Genomic DNA, 19,813 nt, shown 5'->3' with positions numbered 1-19,813 from the left:
AACACAGTTTTCTTTATCTCTTCAGAATGTAGCTGTGAAAATGCTACTATGCTGACCTGTAAATTGGTAAGTGGTGTCTTTTAAATATTGTTAATAATGGTGTTCCACTCTCCTACCCCTCCCTTTTACACTCCTTGTTTCAATTGGTTGTAAAGAGTGAACAGGGACAGGGTGGGATTGCCTTTCCAGTCCCAGCTGAAGCATGTGATTCCAACAAGTGTCTGCATAGTGTTGTTAACCATTCCTTGGAGAAATTTCACTTTGTGTGTTTTAAGATGGAAAAAGAAAAAAAAGAAACTGTAATTTTATCCTGGTCAGTGTTGACATGAAACAGTATACTAGTGAGGCTTTCTACATAAGTAATTCCCATTTTGAAAAATAATTAATGAGGTATGAACTTTATGATTATATATATCATCTGAAGAAATGTGTTATTTTCTTAATCACTTATGCTTTTGGTTAAAATGATTTAACATTATTGAATTTAGCTAGTGTGAGAAGTCATGAATATTTTGCTTCTCTGTAGTTTGTCATAATAGGGACTGTGAGATGGAAAATAATTATGAGTGAATGTTCAAACTCCCATTAATACCATAATGATCCTATTTTCCTTATCCCATGCCTGAAGTTCCTTATGTGAAGACTTCATAACATAAAGTCTATTAAGGACTTTTAGATTTAAATAGCTTTCACCACTTTTTCAGAAGAAAATTCTTAGGAGGCAATCTTTTGCTAATATGTTTATTATTGAAAAAACTTTTTTTCTCAGGAAAAAATGCTGTTTATTGACTCTGCTATTCTATGCACCCCTATGGAAAATGAAGTGCTGTTTTCTGTTTGATGAGATAAATACATTGAATAACTCTGAATGTGTTACTGTTTCTTGAGTACATTGCAGCTTTTCTCTTTTATGAAACCAGGGGTGGAAGTGATGAAAGTAATATTTTACATTTTTAGAGAAAAATTGTCCATGTAGCACTACCTTTAATTGTGTATGACTTTGTAAACTTTTATCTTTTTATACTCAGGGAGAAGTTAAAAAAATAGATAGCAGTGTTTCCAGTGCTTGTGGATGCACTCACTACGTTTGTGGTAACTTTTTCATATTCCTCATTGTTGTGTTTCAGTTTTTAGCAAAAAGGGTGCTTTTTATGCATTTATGCACACCATTTTATGCAAAGAAAGCATAAATAGGACCATTATAACCTTCTCAAATGTAAATGCTCTTTTATCCTAATTTGATGAGTCTCTATCTAGTTATGCAATGATACTCTCTTTTCTGAATGTGGTGCTTTGTCTGCTAAGCCATCCATTTTGTGTCTATTCTGGCAGGGTGTGGGAGTGTTGCAGAACTGCCCATGCTTTCAGAGTCAGGTACAGTCTCTCTGGTGAGAGGCAAATAGGAAACAGGCTGTGAATGGTAGCTGAGTGTGAGCAGGGCAGCTGCTGCTGGTCCGCTTTCAAGCACACATGAGATGACATCTCACACAGAGCAACTGACATGTTCAGCCAGCACAAGAGCAGGTAGCCAGTCTTAAGATCAGAGCTCTGCTCCCGTCCCTCACTCAGCTACCCATGTAGACTAGATTTCAGCTGCACTGTGCTGAGGCAAGCTGCAGTCTTGGCAGCAGCCCAGGCTAAACTGCCTCCAAGAGCCAAGCACACATTTATGATACAGCCTGAGCAGATTACTGGCCCACAGGTATTTGTAGACATAGTAGTTTAATTGACAGAAAGGCTACATTTTGTGATGCACAGAATAGCTGAATGGTAAATATTAGAACACTTTTAAAATAAGAATAACAGATTTTTTTTACTTCTATAGTACGAACACTATCAGTTTTAGGCAGTTTTGAAATTGTAGCATTTTCTAAAACTGAATTATCATTCCTCCTGCTCTTGTTTGGTAATTAAAACCACAAACCAATCGAGTCGAAAAGACAGAATACTTTTGCAGTGCATAGGACTTTGCCCTACTTTTGTCTTATCAGTGTTTCTGTTAATTTGTTTCATGATTTTTTTTCTCCCTCTGCTAACATTTATTTCTTTTGGTTTTAGAGAAGGATGATGTGTGCATCTTCCAAGAGGTCACAGTACTGAATCCTGGACAGTCAGTGATTCAGTACTTGGATGGAGACCTTTGTTACACTGTGCAGTGTTTACAAGAAAAAGATCAGAACACAGGCTACAATGCCATGCATTTCACAATGATGAACTGTTCCCAGCAATGTGAAGCTGTGAGTATTCTTAAAATACAGGAATGATGCAATTTGTGAGCACAACTGCACAAATAGGATAAAGGTTTTGGTGAAGACTTTTGCTAGTCCTGTTTACTCAGCAAGAACTTGAGAACTTAACAGTGATGATGTGTATCTTGTGGGTACACGGTTATTTTGAGAGGCAGTTTCTAGCAGACTGTATAAACATATCTATCTGTCAATCCATCCATCCATCCATCCATCCATCCGTCCATTGTTTTCCCTGGTGTTTTTAATTTCAGAAATCAAAGAATTTCTGCATAATGTATGTTTAAAAAGTACTTGTTTTTTTTCCTTTCCTTTCTTTCCAGCATCAAGTATATATTCCTTCCTTCAGCCACCATACTTGTTGTGGTACGTGTCAAAACGTGTCCTGCTCTTTTCATACAGAGAATGGAACGCTGATTGTGTATGAGGTAAGTGCCTCTGAACAGAGATAGGAAATAACTGTAATGATACAATAGACAGGAGTCTGACAGGTGTTTCTTAGTTAACTCATGCTGTCAGTCTTGCTTCATACCTCCTTACTGCTGGTTACACAGTTAGAGACTGTTTATGATGTATGACTGGAAATGAGTGTGCTTATCTAAAGACCTGCCATTTCACACATGTAAATATCTTATTGGTTATAATATTTTCTACAAAGATATTCAAATGTCATCATTTACTTAAGGCTGGATATGCTTTAACTGCAGGGCAAGGTTCAATTTTTATCTCTAAATTTTATACAGTGATTTAGATGTGTTGAGAGGTTCTGAGCCTATATCAGGACTTCTATGTCCCCCTCTTCTCAGGGCCACTCTTCTCTTCATGCTGGTTACTACAGAAAGGAAAAGTGCAAACTGAGGCACTGGGGTTCAGGATCTTGATGGTGTGCCCCAGCATACACATACACAGAAATTTAGATGTGGCCATGGTTTGGTTCATACTTTGAATTGATTTCAGAGCAAAAGCAATTATTGAACGGACACAGAGTCCTTTCATCCTGCAGTAGGACACCCATGCTCAGCAGCATGCTGGAGATTAGAGCCATGGCTCTGGGGAGGAGTAACCTCTGGTAGTTAGAGGATTATCTTTGCCTTTTGCCACCTACGGGTGGTCTGCAGCAGACTTTGCACTCCAGTAGATGCTACAGCATGAGGGCACCACTTTTATAGCCATTTTAGGTTGGAGATAAAGTTGAAGTGTTTGGCTTTCCTGACAGTGGCTTTGTTTTATATATTCAGGAAGGAAGCACCTGGACCTCCAACTGTACCAACTACAAATGTGCAAAGACTGCTGCAGGGGCTATTGTACTGGGGTCAAGTGTTGTCTGTCCCCCATTTAATGACACTGAGTGTACAAAGGTTTGTACTTTGGGTAAGGTAAGTGACAATAATTGCTCTGGAATTTGGCTTATACTCCACAACACATGCAAACTTCACATACTTTCTTTAAATTAAAAAAGTGGTAAGTAAAAATATGTAAATGAGCAATTTGCAGTCATTTCCTATACTCTGGTTTTCTTTCTGAGTGACCAAGTATCTGTGAGGAGTGTAAAAGTTTGGCTTGGGTTTTGTTGATGACTGCTATTAGAATATTGTGGAATTGGAATCATACTTGACATAACACTATACAAAGTGCTAATTGCTATATGTTACTTGGAATAATACTTTGCCAAGTTCATAGAACACAGACAGTGAATAAATCAGATCAAGAAATCCAGAAATGCTGCATATAAAAGTCAGCTATATTAAAAATTCCCTAAGTTGTGCAATGATTAGGAAGATAAAAGAGTATCTATAAACTTTATTGTCTCTTAAACTAAAATTTGTGTAACATAACAAAAGGTATCCGGGGTATCTACCTAGATCATATATTTAAAAATGTAAAGGTGGCATATCCATATAAACTGCTTTGAAGAACATGTACTCTTCACAAAGATTGTATATTTGTTTGCAGTTTAACTTCTAAGTTAATAATTCTCTAACTTTATAATACTTGTAAAATTTTTGCACTTGCAGTACATCCTATATTTAATATGAACTAAAAATGATAATAAATATATATGTAGAAAGGGTAAGTACCATTGCTGCCTTGACTACAGATTATACATTTGCTACTAGTCCTACTTATTCCTTCCATTTGTTTAAAAAAGTTCCTATTTCTTCCAATCCTGAAGAAGGTATTCTATTTAAAATTAATGCCTGTACTACTGTGAGTTTATTCTGAGTTTCTTCCTTGGAACCATTCTAACATCATCTATTAGGGTCTTTCCTTACTAATCATGGTTAAGATTTTAAGGAATGGAGCCCTAAAATTAACTTTCTGAATCAGTCTGACCTGTTTTTGAGAGATGCTAAGCATATGCTTGAACTAGTAGCTGAGAAGAAAGCCTTTCTCACAGGCAGTTCAGGATAACTCAGGAATATCTGAGTTTAAGTGCTCATTTAAGAAGTTCTCGAACAATTTATTCAGTAATTTTTCTGTAACGAGGTAAAAAATTTATGCTCACATGAAGATATAGAAGCTAAAAAATGTCTGTCTTTTGTCTGTTGTTATCCTAAGAGTTCTGTTTATGTTCTGTTGTCTGCTTGATATGCAGATCTGGGCTACTCATGTAAAATTTTGAAACTATCCTAATAAATCTCTGTGGTGGGGAAATAGATGGTAGTGGATGATATAAAAAACATGCTGATAGAAACTAATTGACTTTTTCAAAGGAAACTAGATCAGATGAAAACTGAACACTACTGAACTTGTCATCAGTGAGTTCATTTTCAGTTTCAAACACTGTAAAGAATTTGTGAAGCAAACCTTCAGCTGATACATATCTGTGTAGTTCTCTCGATTTCAGTGACACTACTTTTTATTAGTTTGGCATCTTTAAAATGTGGGATGTCTTGAGACACAATTTCCTTTGCATTGGGCCCAGACTTTTTTGCTATATTCTTCTTTTATTTTCCTAGAATGGAGGAATTGTGCAGACGTATAATGATGGCTGCTGCAAGACCTGTAAGTCATGAAGGCTGCAATATGTGCTAGTTTGGCTTTGGTTTTGGAGGGCTTATTTTTTAACCTCAGTTGCTGGGACATAAAGAGTGAAAAAGCATGCAGTTCCCCCTACAAATCACATAAAATTGTTGTAGTTACCTAACTACTCTTATTAAAAGGCCTTGCTTCATTTGGCTGCTGACTCGGTGATTTTTAACATTATTGTTCTGGAGTATAACCAAATCTCTCCAAATATAACCCATGGAAGATTAAAAGTTGTCTCAATTAAAAAACTGAAAGCATTCTCTTTATCATTAAGTTGGCTCTAAAATAGCGCCTGTAAGATCTTCACCTGAAAAGACAAGAATATTTCCTCTTAAAATTGATTCCTGATTCAATGACATTTTGCGATACATCTTCAAACTTAGCAATTTATTCTGTATCCCTAATATGTTTTTTCTAGGCCCAAAATCCTGGAAAGCTTTTTCTTAAATCTGAAATGAGGAAAAATTACAGTAATATTGATGATAGTAATGCTTATATAAAATCAGCTTTTAATATCTGGGAATACATTCACATTTTCTGAGTTTGTAACTTTAAAATATGATGAAATGTGACTCAAGCTGACATAAAATTTTCATAATTTATGCAGTTTAAAAAACTGATTGAGAAAAAACTGGTTTTCTCTGCAGTTTTGACTAGAAAAATTTTTATTATCTAAGTATATAATTATGTATATATATATAAATAAAACACTTTTGTAAAACTAATTGTGTAGAGCAAGGACATGTTCAATATTACAGAAAATTTTAACCCTCTTTTTTGGCCTTTTTTGTGTTCAACATTAGAGTAAAAGCAAATTAGTCTTTGGAACTTTTGTATACAACCTTTTACTTAATATTATTGAATAGCAAGTCACAGACTTATAACCATATATTGCACAGTTATTATATAAAACTGAAATGCAATGTATTGAATATAATTTGGAGAAATAAAGGGAAGTAGTGATATTTATAAAACACAGAACAACACCAAGATTCCAAGCTATGCGGGTCTTAGAAAGTGAACTGCAAATATTGTTGTTCCATTGTAACCAAAGCATGGAAAACGAAAGGTATTTTAATACAACAGAATCTATTTTTTTATGACAATTACCAGAGAAGTAACACACCAGAATTGTACTAAAATCAATAGTCTTTCTCTCATGAGATAAACTGAATGGAAAAATACTTAAATCTGCCCCTCCAAAAAAAAAATTAGCTTGGTGTTATTTAGAAAATTAGTCTTAAAAATTATTGACTGCTGGTTCTCTGCGGACCAGGAAGATTTATAATTTTGGCCATATTCTGTGGCCTCAGGAAAGGCATTGTTATACTTCAGAAATACTTGCTGAGGTGGCTGCTAAAACCCCCAGATATCATTCATAAAATTATATGCTATTTTATTTTTATTTTGTTTTATTTTTAACTAAAAGCATGTGCCCTGTGGTGAAGCAGTTGAGTACTTATAAATAGAGCTTGCAACACATTGGGATTTTAATGGGAACAAATAACTTTTCTGAAAGAGCTTGATTTAATGCATGCAAAGTGAGTGGATACATTTAATTCTTACCTTGCCATAGAGAGACTAATTCCAAAAGTTTGGTTTAAAAGTAAGCATTCCAGTTTTGTGATAACCAGGAGGGTAATAAAGTGTAGGCCATCTTTAGTGAGACTTGAAGCAGCTGCAGAGTTTCTAAATTGTAGAAGACTAACAGGAAAGCTCATAATTTTTTGCTAAAAGAAAAATTTCAGTTGGCAGTGTAAGAATTAATGAAGTGTCATTTATACAGAAATGTTTTTATTTCATGAGCATCTTCTATTCCTAATGATTCTGGCAGGTTCTGGATTGGGTCTATTACCCTTTGCCATTAGTCCAGTAGTGCCTACTGATAATATTAATTGTGAACCAGGTATTATTTTTAATAATGTATTTTCTCTTTTTTTTTTTGATAATAATGTAAGCACTGCTTGATATATGTGTCATAGCTGTCACCATCATTAAATGTTACCATGCAGTTAATGGTTCTGGGCCTGCTACTGAGAGATGCTGATCCTCTGTTGGCCTCCCACATCAGTGGTTTTCTAAAGCCTGATTAAGATTCACTGCTCAACACCTGTCAGAATTAGGTTCATCCATTTATGGCATATGCTGCTGATGGTTATTCCTCCTGCTCAGTGTTGAAATTGGTTTTATCACATGAACTTAATATACAGGGTAATTTTAATAAGAAATGTTACTTTAAAAAAAATCATAATTCTGAATATTCTTACCAAGAGATTCTGAATCTGATCCCAGGTCTCTAAATTTAATGATGGAAATCTTTTTCCCTTAAAATAGAGCAAGAGTGTGTGTTACTGTCTGGTCTCACCTTTGCAGACATGGATTTATGCTGTTGTCTCGGGGTGACTGTATTTCTTCTTTGTCACAAGTAATATGTTTTACAAAGTTAAGGAAATACTGAGGGCAGGGGCGGGGAGGGGGCCACAACACATACAAATACAACCCCATGGTAAGATATACTTTTTATACCAGAAATTACAAATTGTTACAGAACTGTTGCAATACACTCATAATTCTTTGCTTTTTAGGATAGGTAGGTCACAGAAATTCCTTACTCAAATAAGGAGTGAGTAAACAAAGCACATCTGATATTGAATGCAGTTCCTTTTTACAGTTCGAGGTTGGAGAGAGAAAAGTGTAGCAGCAGAGCTTTCCTAAGACATCAGCACTTTATATGCTGAAATGTTAGATTTATATCTCTATATAACTTGCAGCACTACAAAGATTGCACTGTCTACACATACTCAAGCTGGCAAACACTTTCAGATGAAAATATCACAGAATTTTTTAAAGTGTTTCTGAGGAAAGAAAAGAGAAATGTTACAGTCTAACAGCTTTGCTCATAGAGAGATCTGCTAATTCAGTAACATAATTTTGTTTGATTCTTCAATGCACAGGTTAAAATATAGCTGTACTCTACAGGCAACCTAATTTTTCAGCACTCAATGGAGCAGTGGTTGCAGAATATCTTGGTTACTCAGAGATCATTTATCTTATAAAAGTGCTCTCAAGTTTTTGGAGAACAGAAGAGTTGTTGTTTTTTTGTACACTCAGCCATGAAGGAAGGTCAAGAAACTACTGAATAGTGCTTATTATTTTATATGCTGTATGTCCAGAATGGTTGCACAGCAAAACTAACAGATCATTTTGGTGGGTAGTGAATCAGGAGATCTAAATAACTGCTGTTACACAGATAATAATAATGGTCTGAAACAGAGTGAAGCATGAAAAATTATGTTTATTGTTTCAATATTATATTATGACTTTTACCATGTTAAAAAATGGCTTTTCACTGTACAGCTTTATTTTTCAAATTAAAAAAAAAACCCTCCTATCGATATCTCCAAGACTGAACATAAAAATTCAGTATTTCCCTCATCCTAGATCTGTATGCTGACTTCATGTGCTACATGCTTCAGATCTGGTGTTAAAAAGTGTTCCATATTTAGCAAATAAATGCATGTCTTCAAAGAAGCTTTGAAAGACATCTTTCTCAAAAATATATTAAAATAATATAATTACACTTAATTTTTAATCATGAAAAATATCATGAAGGTTGGAATCACATTCACAGCTTCACCTTCTCAAATGTTAAGTTTTGAAAATTTTATAAAAGTCAGGATCAAAATCCCATTTGCATTAGAAATTCCCAATTAAACAGAATTAATTCTAATACTATTCGAAATTACTAAAGACATTTTCTTTTCTAATTGCATATATTTCTCTTGCCATATGTGCAATGTAAAAACATATTCATTGTTTAATATTTTAAAAATTTGTATAGCTTATTTGGGCCACTTGATGCTCATATGTGCCAGCTAAAAATAGATAATACTGCACAGGAACTCTTTATTAATATATTGGATTTTAAAAAAAAATTATGGAAGTAATAGTTTCTGTGTGTACATTAATGAAAACAAAGTATAATTATTTAAATTATGTTTATATTTTTACTTTTTAAAGAAGGAAGTACAGTACAGAAGATGTATTGATTCAGTATGCATTTTTTGTATTTTATCAGGCAAAAAGGAAGAAAGGATTTGCCAGAAAATGACAATCAGGACAACCATAAGAAAAAATGACTGTATAAGTCAGAGCCCGGTAAGCATAAAAGAGCTGTTCAATGCTGGGCCTATGGCTTGGCAAACCAAGTATTAAGAAGTCGGTTATAACTAACAACAAGCAACAAAAAATGCTGCTTTCTTCTCAAAAGCAGACTCTTGGCCCTAGGAATGTTATCCTACTCATATATGGAGTAAAACTAGCTATTTCTATTACTGAGAGACTGAGCCCTCCTACCTGGAGAAACATCTGGCTTCAAATGAAAATTACAGACCATAATTAGTTTAACTAATGAAGGCACTGAATTCTTTAGCTGAAATAATATCCTGCTCTAAAAGAGGAGTAGAAATGTTTCAACTTAAAATGTGATGGAACACTGCCACATTCCTCTTTGAAGACGTTTATGCTCGTGGCTTCTCCCTCACATAGTATAGGTTTCCATATCATAAATTCATGATCCCATTTATTTATGGGTTTGCTTGAGACATCTTATTTCTCAGCTTTGGTGTAGCCCCATCTACAGACGCTGGGAAATTTCCGAGCAGCAAATGTGCTTCTCATGTAGCACTTAAAAGAGAAGCAATTGACAAAGTATCTGAAAACTTCTGAAAGGCCTCTCGCAAGATTCTGTTGAAGATCCTAAGCAGTCATTAGGGAAGAGGCAAAATGTCATCACGTGTTAAAAGTCATCCTGATAGAAGGTCAATAGTGACATGTTCAAATTTTAATAGTAGGAGTGTGTGGTGTATTTATTTAGTTTTAGAAGGGTTGATAATGAGGGAGTATAAATATATAGATGAAATTAGAGTAATTTTCCATAGTTAAGAGAAGAGTCTGGAGAGCTTCACAGTTACTTTAACAACCTAGGCTGAGACAGCAATATGACAAAATAAGGACATGGTATTAACTAAATAAAGAGTATTAAAATGAAAGACTTAGTCAAAACTCACAGGTTTTTTAAGCTAGGTGAAAAGATCCTTGCCCTTTCATCCAATTCTGTGAAGATCTCTGCTCTCCCACAGACAAAAAGCCTAAGAGCTGTGGCATTTAGGCAAGTGGATAGGGAGTGGAAACAAACTCATTCTAGTGTCTCTTAGGAATCAGTGCTGCAGTCGTGGAGAGAGTGCTCTGCGCAGCTGCGGCCTACATTGCTGCAGTTCTACATTGCTGCAGAACTAAGGCCTTCACAGAGGAGCAACAAGAATGTTGGCCAAGTCAGGTCTTGAATGGCGCAACAGATGAAGCCTTCCTTTTTATGACTTTCTATTGTAAACATTTTATCTTTTCTTCCCTCTCTACTGACCTTCCAAAAAGACCTACCACCATCCCACCTCCGTCTGTATTACAGCCCCCTTTTCCCAGTATCTCCTTGTTCACGTTTTCCTTGATGGCTGCACATCCTTCACACAGTCCAGATTCCCTTACCCTTCACACAGAAGTACCTCCAGATTTTCATGTTCTCATACCCTTAGCTCCCCTTCCTTTTCTCTCTAGCTCCCCCACTGGTGCTCTTTTTCGATCTTGATTTGGCCCATGAAATGGTGGTATCAGCTGTGACTGGCTGGGAACTACATATTTGTTCTTGGCCAGATTACTGCTGTCAAACCTTGGATAGGGCTGAGCATGATTACATTTAGTTAATTAATAACTGAGACTATTAAAGCAGACTACAAAATCTTTTTTTACTCCTGTCAAATCTCAGGAAATTTCAGTTATAAGAGTAATCTTTTGGTCTAACTTGTATGGGTATGGCATATTTAATCACAGGCTTGGAAGGGAGTGGCTCAAAGCAACGTTCATACGCCCCCCCCGCATAAGAAATCAGATTTAAGTCTGTCATGAAGAGAACTAGACCTAGTATAGCCAGCCTTGATTTCCCACCATTTCAACTCTGCTTAAGTTTAGTTAAAAAGTGTAATTTTTTTTCTGTCAATGTATCAGCTAAGAAAATTCTTCACATAATGTAACAGTGAGAGAAATCTTTGCTCTGCTGAAGCCTAGAGCACAAATAATTTTCTAACTAGTATGTGCTCCAGCTGGTTTGTTACTGCATCTACTTTTTGGATATATTTCTCTGAGTGATAACACAGCCCTCAGACACAAACAGTAAAATAAAAAAGGGAAAAGGTTTTTCACTGATATGCTTTTCCTCTTGAACCTTCAAGGAGAAAGATAAACTTCCCTTCATTTTACATAGAAGAATTTAACTTTTTATCACTGAACATGAAAAGGACACAGATTCAACTGTGCTGTTTCAAAGTTATTAATTTGTAAACTGGGGATTCAGTTTTGGTATCCATAGCATAAGGTTGAAACAAAACATGTGATTAAACAATCAAGAAAAGTTTAATTAAAAAAAATTATTTTAAATGTGGCTAAGCTTAGAATGAATGAATTTTAGAAGATAAAATAATTTTTAAGACCAAAGTCCTTTTCAAATGTAAAAATGGGTTTTAATCACAAAGAAGTTTGAAATATAATCTTTTTATTTAAAAAATTGAGATATCGAATTTTTATTCTTATTCTTATTTTCTTTTATTTTACTCTTAGATAAACGTGGCTTCTTGTGATGGAAAATGCCCATCTGCAACAATTTTCAATGTCAATATTGATAGCCATCTAAGATTCTGTAAATGTTGTCGAGAAGTGGGAACACGAGTCCTGACTGTGCCATTGCGCTGCTCAGGAAATGGCACTGAAATTACGTACGTCATTCAAGAGCCTATAGACTGCTCATGCCAGTGGAACTGAACATTGCTGTGGACATGATTTGGCTTTCACCAGACACAGTTTTTTGATCATGGATGGCTATAGTATTCTGTAGGGAAATAAAAAAGGCATCAGTTATGCTTTATAATGTCAGTTTCCCCAAATTTAGCAAAGATGATGTTTGTTGTTCTTCAAATTACCTTTGAAAATATTGGCAAGTACAGAAAGAAAAACATAAATCCTTTTGAACAAGGTGTAGTTTATCCATCATTTACTTCTACTCAGTGGTTTTCTGTTGAGGTGGTGAAAAAAGCTGGTTAATATCTGTATTTCCAGTGTTTTAAAGGTTTGGATTGTGGCTACCTATCAAAGTTGAGAATTTCTTAGTGGTTCATTTACTTAGAGGTCTCCAGTTGAAAACTGTCACCACTCCCATGTTTAAATGGGAAAGAAGCATATTAGGATTTGGGAATGACTGAATTAATTTGTTTAAAAAACAGTGGGTTCAACTGTAACATTTTTCATCTTGCTCAAAAATCTATCTTTTGTCTGTTAAGCTGTTGGCAGTGATGGATTCTGCTTACACTGTAAGTCACTGAGAAACAACATGACTGTTATCTGTAAGTACTTGTAGGAAATCTCCAGAGTATATAGCAGAACCATAATACCTTGAAACTTTAGACATGTATTTAATTTTTATGTATATTATAAATATGAAGCATGAATCGGCAAAGGCTGAGGAGTTATAGCTTTTGTGCCTTAAAAATATCTGAAAGCCATTTCTGCTGTGAAGGTTTCCATTTTATATGCATTTTTTCGCTTTTCACAGAAAAGAAATTGGCTCTCTGCTAGGTATAGAATAAGATTATATGTATATATATTTATTTTAAAAACCCAGGATACTGCACATTTTGAATATTCATAATGGGTTTTGTCTTTTTTTTCCAGTCTGAAGATTTGTGTTCAATGTATGTTTTATTTTTTTTTTATATAGATATTTAGACTATTGACTGAATTTAGGAATCATAATTTTTGAGTCCAGGAAAAAAAAAATCAAGTAAAATAAATGTTTTGAGGGGCTTAGGTGAGTTATTCATGCTCAATCAAGATGTAACAAGATGATTCAACACCCTGAAGTGAGTATAATCTCCCTTTTATTAAACATACTACATAAACTGCTTTTAAAAATAAAGGATACAAATTTAAGCTTGTTTTTAGAAGATTACTTTGCTTTATAAAGTCACTGAATGAAAATTATTTAAGTTATGACAGTATTTTCCTTATCAATTTTCCTTTTAATTGACTCAGAATTAAAATTCTTGTCTAAAAGTTTGAAAACCTGACAAACAGTTTTAATTTCAAGCTGTCATCATTTAATTACAAAAAGCTTGGATTATCACAAGGGTTATTACAATGAAATATGAGCAATATATAGCAAAATAGCCTTAAAATCCAAGGCTATTTTGCTTCTTTGTGTGACAAATCTTGAATTGTTTGCTACATTCAGTTTGATGGCTTATAAAGAAAAATAGCTTATACAGAGAAATCTGTCATTACTAACAAGACTCATCTACTCATCCATATCATTAAAAATAGTGACTTGGTTTAAAAATTAAATAAGAATCATTTTAAAATATCAGCAAAATATTTAACCATTATAAAGAAATAGTGATCAACTAGAGATCAAAATAAAACTTCGAGAAAGCAAATGTTTCATCTGCCTGTTTTTATGATTTGTAAGGCAGAAATTTCAAGTTGTATTATATACCAGGGCCTAGAACCAAAACAGTCTCTGATACTGCTGTCAGTATTTGTGTACAGAAACTTCATGCAGGCAAGAAATAGAAGATAAATCACAGTCACAGCTGTAATGTTTATGTACTTGTACAGCAAATTAAAGGACAACTTCTAAAAGAAAAATACGTACTTTTGTTTTTTGAGATAGAGGTTGGTATCCTATATTTGCATTAAGAGACTTTGGCCCAAATCTACTTAATGAATTTAGCATTTGATAGAAAGGAAACTCTCAAAATATAGCATTTTTCCATATAATCATCAAGCATTTTCATTGAACAGCTGTGGCCTTTTATAAGCCCTGTGCTTTTCTAAAATTTAGAGCTGTGTTTGTAATTGAAAAGAATTTAATAAACTTATTGTGCATAGTGATAATAAATCAGTGTTGATGCAATTAATTAAGCTTTGCCACTAAGATGTATGCTAATGTAAAACCTTAGGAAAACCTGGAAATTGTAAAAGAAGTTATGTTTAAACCTTCATGACAACCTGTAATAAGATAAACGGTATTAAACTATTTTTGTCCCACTTAGACAACTTTCTTTTTTAAATGCAACAATCAGAAGGAACTGTGTCAGGATTCTTCCTGAAGCCTACAGCAAAACCTTACATCTTCAGTGGAGCTGGATTGGATGGCTCTAAGATTGTCTTTCATTTTACAATTAAACTTCAAACTCGGGCTGCTTTGGCCTTGTCAGAAAGCAGACATCTATTAAAACCCATGAACCATTTCCTGCACAGGCCACTCAGCCCTTTTAGCTCCAGGAAGGTGACACTGGCAGAATGTGATGTGTTTTATACAATGTGAACTAGCCCTTGCAGGCCTTGCACCAGAGAGGTTTTAATGAACCTGCAGTGTGGCAGCACTGTTCTACTCCACACATTTCCTCTGTCTGCGACTTAAATATTAATGTATATGCAGTTTATCGTTCTGTCTTGGCTTTCTCATGTGTCTTCAACTCTGCATTCCTGCCTCAATCCCTATCCTCAAATTTTGTGTAACTCTGACCGCACAGTTGTCTTGTGAGCTTCTTTGGAAAGCTGATCCAACTCAAACCTTATTTCGTTAAATGCCAAAATTAATTAGTCTGTTTATTATTGACTAAAAGAGCTTTAATACCCACAGAGTTCCCTCCCTTCTACCCTCTTGAAACTAAGACTAGAATAATGTCTACTCCCCTAAAAAAAAGGCTGGGAAGGCATGCTTCTGAAACTCCCACACTGTCACTGAAAAATGTGAGGAACTGTGCACGATGGTGTGGATGCCTCGTGCTGCAGTCCTGCCATGCCTTGTCATTTCTCCCATTTTTAACTGCTTCCAGTGGCCCTTCATTCCTACATTTCCACTGTTCTCTTCTCCTACCTAAGCTTCCAAAAGATATTGCTCAATATAAAGTATTAGCCATAAAACTATGCAAATATTTTAGGGATTAACATAAAAATATCTCTGTACTCAGAATCAGATTGTACCTGACTATGCTTCTAAAAAATGGTAAGTCTTTGCCATGTTATTTATATTTGACTTTTATTATTCCATTGCCTTTTTACCAGATAATTTGTTAAGACCAACTCTAGCCCCAATATATACAATTAGAATTTGAAGCACAGCTTTTAATATTAGGTATAAGCCACTTACTGTGTGTTTTCATCAATAAAATCTGAGTATAGCTATACAGGCAGCTAACATTCCCATTTTTAGCTAGCCAAAGCTGTATACTAAAAATAAAAAGTAAAATGTAATTCATTTGCGTGATTTATTTCCACATTGCAGGCAGAGCTCTTCTCAAATACATGCACCTGTGTATTGGTGAAACTTCAGGGTAGCATCAGGCCTGAAGGTGGGTGTTTGAACACAGTTACAAGCCACATAGTATACTGAGAGGCAGAGGCATTTATAAGAACCCAGTCTGGGGTTATACATCATCACTCTGCTGTTCAGAGTGTTTCAGCAATGACAAAATTCTGTTCCAGATGTGGCTCTTTTCCCCCCTCTTTCACACTATTTTACTGACACTTTTTTTTTTTCTGTTGATCCTCTGCACTGCTGATAAACTCATCTTACAGAACCTGTAATTTTTTTTATAATTATTTTCTTTTATTATTATGCATTAGTTCTGTATAATTCTTTCCATCTCTTTTTCTTCCATCTCACCTTTTATAAGAATTTAAAGGACAAATCCAATCTCCAAATACTACAGAGATTCACCTTTGTGTAAAACTTACTGCCAAATAAACATGTAGATAACACTCAGAAATACTGTGACAATGGCAAACATTGACTTGAACTAATTTTTTTAAGTTCTGTCTCATCAATACCTTTTCTAGATGTTACCATGAGATGCTGCTGCTACTGTAATCATGTACAGGTGTATGTCCAAAGGAAAAATCTCATAGGCGTGTGTTCTAGTACAGGGGACAAAACATAAATGAGTTGTCACACGTAACCATTGCAATATAACCACCATGGAGGACAAAGCATGAAGGCCAGAACATTAGCAGAAAATTTGTACAGTTACACGCTCCCAACTATTCTGGGAAATACATTTTCAAAAAACATTCACAACATGTAAGTAAAAACTCTTTTGAGGGGTAGACTTCAGCACTTCAATGCAAGAGAAAAAAAGGGTTTTATTGAGAAAAGGTTATGGTGGAGAGAGTGTGTGCCTAACACCGTGTACTAAATTTTGTCTAATCTTTCTTTAAATGCCAGGTGGAATGTGCAAGCCACCTATAGAATAAGAAAACTTAAAAAATTGTCTATCCATTAACAGGTTGCCACAGTTTAGGGAGGAAAGGTATATTCAGAACTGAAAGACAATGAACTTTAGCAAATAAGATACATTGACTGGATCTTGGCAGCCACATACTGATCACTTAACTACTGGAATTTTTGTCTATTTGGAAAAATAATTCTAGATATGCACCAATTAGGTGGTCCTATATCTACTGAAATCACTGTTAACTGATTCCCTAAGATCAGAGATTTAAGAATCTTGCTTCGAGGAGATGGTCTGAAAAAACATCTTATACATGTATTTTCTAGTTTTATGAGTAGTTTTTGTATGGGGGAGCTTGGAGAGCTGCTTCTGTACTGATGTCACATTCTGGAGAAAACCAATAGTGAATGATGTTAAGACTTAATCATTAGAAATGCTGAATAAAAGGAATGTGGTTATGTTTTGGGGGAGTGTTCTTTTGATTAAGGTGGAATGTGCCATGCACATGTAATTTATTGGCATTAACACAGAGAGGGCTCCTACTGGTGTCTTGAAAATCACTTTGTTAGTAAAGTCTCCCTTTGTACCTGATGACTACAAATTGCTCTGGAAAAAAATTGAGCATGTCTGCTTTGCAAAAGAGCTGAATAGGCAGTAGCTTACTTTTGTCATTAATAGCTGAAATGGCGTTCAGGTGATTACACCCCTGTGCTCTGCTGCTCTGACAGGGGGATTGACTCAGTGTTTTGAGATGAGGGATTTCACTGCAGCAGCTTTTGATTTACTATGTGTGTCTTCGAGTCTGGATAACATAAAAGCTTCAAAATGTTGTATTTCTGGTGAGAGTAAGCCTTTCTTGTTTAGTACAAGTTCTAAATAAAGCTTTAGTTGAAAAATTTATTCCTTATTTCACGATTCACAGTTCAATGGGATACAGGTTTTAATAAAAATTAGGAACAACCCACTGAAAAACAAGATACTGTCTCAAGAGAGAAGCATGATGTGATGATAGCACCTAAGAGAATGCAAACTATATATTATTACTCATTTTTATGGTACACATATACTATGGCACTGATCTTTATTCTACAATCAGTAAAAAATTTTATCAGCTTATTAAACGGATTTAATTTAAAAGAACACAGTGGGAAACTAATTTTCTATTAAAAAGATTAATTGGGAATGGTTAAAGTACTGGGAAATATATTGAGGTAAGTTCAACTCAAATTGCTGCTTCAGATCTGTCCAAAGATGGATGTCACACAACATATTTTTTCTGAGACAAGTTCTTGTTCAGCAGCCCTTAAGAAATAGATCAGTTATGATCTACTGCTATTAATTCTTGTCTATTCTTTATTTATAAATGCTTATACTGGTGACTTTGTGTGGGACCTCTGTAAGGTCACAGGACATACCAATGGTTCTGTAGCTGTGCTTAGTACTTCTGCAGAAATGTGTTTAAAGGCTTATTTTGTACACTGACCACGGAACATCTGGATAGAAATGTGTAATGTGGAAAACAACCAGAGTCTGAAGCAAAATAAGTAAGGAGTAGCACTGATTGCAATGAATTTTGATCTGGTAATCACATAAAAACTAAAAAACATTTTTTACTCTGAGGGGTTTTTATATGACTAGTGCACAACAGGCACATCCACAGTTCACTGAAATTAAAGGATCTCAGGAAACTTGATACGAGGCTTGGGGAGAGGCAGGGCCAGAGCAAAGACACACATCTCGGGTGACAATTGGCTGCCTCTGTATCCATGTGAAGTATAAATGAGTGTATTAGTTTTTCCCTCCTTAGGATATTCTGACATGATTTTGCTTTGAAGCTGTGGTGATATAAGCACTTAAGAGGTACTGGGACTATAACATTTCTCTCTCTATGGATCAACCAATTCTGCTTCTGCTTTTATTTAGATATTTATTTGAGGTAAGAAAAATACTCTGTTTTTTGGGGGTGGATACCTAGACAAAGTGAATGTTGAAAATTGATGATTTTTGATTTGGACTGGGTTTTTTTCCCATTCTAGCAGTCACAGGGAGCTCTCATTTAGCACTACTGAGCACTCTCAGTCTTCCTTCTATTTAAATAGTTGGAAGCTCTTTTGAGATCTTTTAATATGATTTATTGCCTGCTGCTTTGGGTTTAATGTTGTTTCCCAGAAGAAGTAAGATATCCCAGCATCTTTAAGTCACCTTTTAGACAGGATGGTGTGAATTAAAAGCTTTAATGAGTTCATTGTCATACCTCTGACAGTGGCAAAAAGCAGACCCTTGGGGATGACTGTAAGAATAGCATGTGAAAATTACCTATACTATGTCAGTTTTCCACCATTGGCAGCTTAAGAACTTCTTGAGATGGGTGTGTATTTACTTTGCAATTTGTGAGCTTCACTGTAGTTCTCTTCTATGAACTTGAAATTTTGTGAACATGAATGGGCCTCCTCTGGCACCCCTTGAAACTTTTAGTACTCATTTTTAGCTTTGTCACATCAACTACTTACTTTGTGAAGAACTGCCTTTTTTCCCTCTTCAAATCTGGAGCATACCAGCTGTGTTTCATCCATCACAGTGCTTGTACTTGAAGAAAAAATGAAAATCAATCTCTGCACACTTTTGGCTACTTAAAATGTTATAGACCTCTGCTGTATTTCCCCTCGAGTGCCTCGTTTCCAGACTAAGAACCCTACTTGAGTCTTATTGACTTCTGCTATCGACTGCTTCTCAACATAAGTGTTTATTGTTTAGGTCTCCTGCCTCCTGTGTAGCTAGCCTGAAGACAGATTTGAGCCTTAGGTCTCTTTGGTCAATGTAATAATTTTGGCTTTACTTTTTAAATTGCTGCATTCTTTAGATAAGGGCCTAAAAAGTGATGGCAAGGTGCTGGCACAAAAAGGGAACATTCTAAATCCCTCTCATTAGGTAAAAGTATGGAAAAATTTCTGTGTACACTTGAAAATGCAGTTCTTGTTTTTTAGGTCTAAGTAGGCTGTATTTATGTATAGTAAAATGGCACACAATTGCTGGTGCTGGAAAATTATTAAAAATGGTTAATTGAATTATTGTCAAGTATATATTTTTTATCTTTAAAATTAGATTTTCCTACCCTTTGGATTGTCTGGGCTAGACAGATTGTATTTTCAGGGAATGCAAGCTGGCTATACATCCAATATACTGAATTAAAAATCTGCA

General features: G+C 35.1%; 1 protein-coding gene across 4 annotated transcripts in view; it reads left to right on the top strand.

The window, feature by feature from the left end:
* OTOGL (otogelin like) overlaps positions 1-17,076 on the top strand; it is a 95,016-nt gene extending 77,940 nt beyond the window's left edge. For 3 of the 4 annotated variants that reach the window (XM_042017673.1, XM_042017674.1, XM_042017672.1), the window contains 9 exons: positions 26-66; positions 1,029-1,092; positions 2,059-2,237; positions 2,570-2,674; positions 3,485-3,604; positions 5,207-5,252; positions 7,111-7,182; positions 9,355-9,434; positions 11,946-17,076. In XM_042017673.1, the coding sequence (XP_041873607.1) occupies positions 26-66; positions 1,029-1,092; positions 2,059-2,237; positions 2,570-2,674; positions 3,485-3,604; positions 5,207-5,252; positions 7,111-7,182; positions 9,355-9,434; positions 11,946-12,146 (908 nt within the window). In that variant the 3' untranslated portion in view covers positions 12,147-17,076. The remainder of the gene's footprint in view (positions 1-25; positions 67-1,028; positions 1,093-2,058; positions 2,238-2,569; positions 2,675-3,484; positions 3,605-5,206; positions 5,253-7,110; positions 7,183-9,354; positions 9,435-11,945) is intronic. The other variant, XM_042017675.1, reaches the window with a different exon arrangement.
* The last annotated feature ends 2,737 nt before the right edge of the window (positions 17,077-19,813 follow it).

The sequence above is a fragment of the Corvus kubaryi genome, unplaced genomic scaffold (assembly GCF_017639235.1).
Source record: "Corvus kubaryi isolate FWS band 111438036 unplaced genomic scaffold, C.kubaryi_AGA036_p1.0 137, whole genome shotgun sequence".
Classification (NCBI taxonomy): Eukaryota; Metazoa; Chordata; class Aves; order Passeriformes; family Corvidae; genus Corvus; species Corvus kubaryi.
Note: the sequence above shows the minus strand (reverse complement) of the source record. Positions and strands in the feature narration are given on the sequence as shown.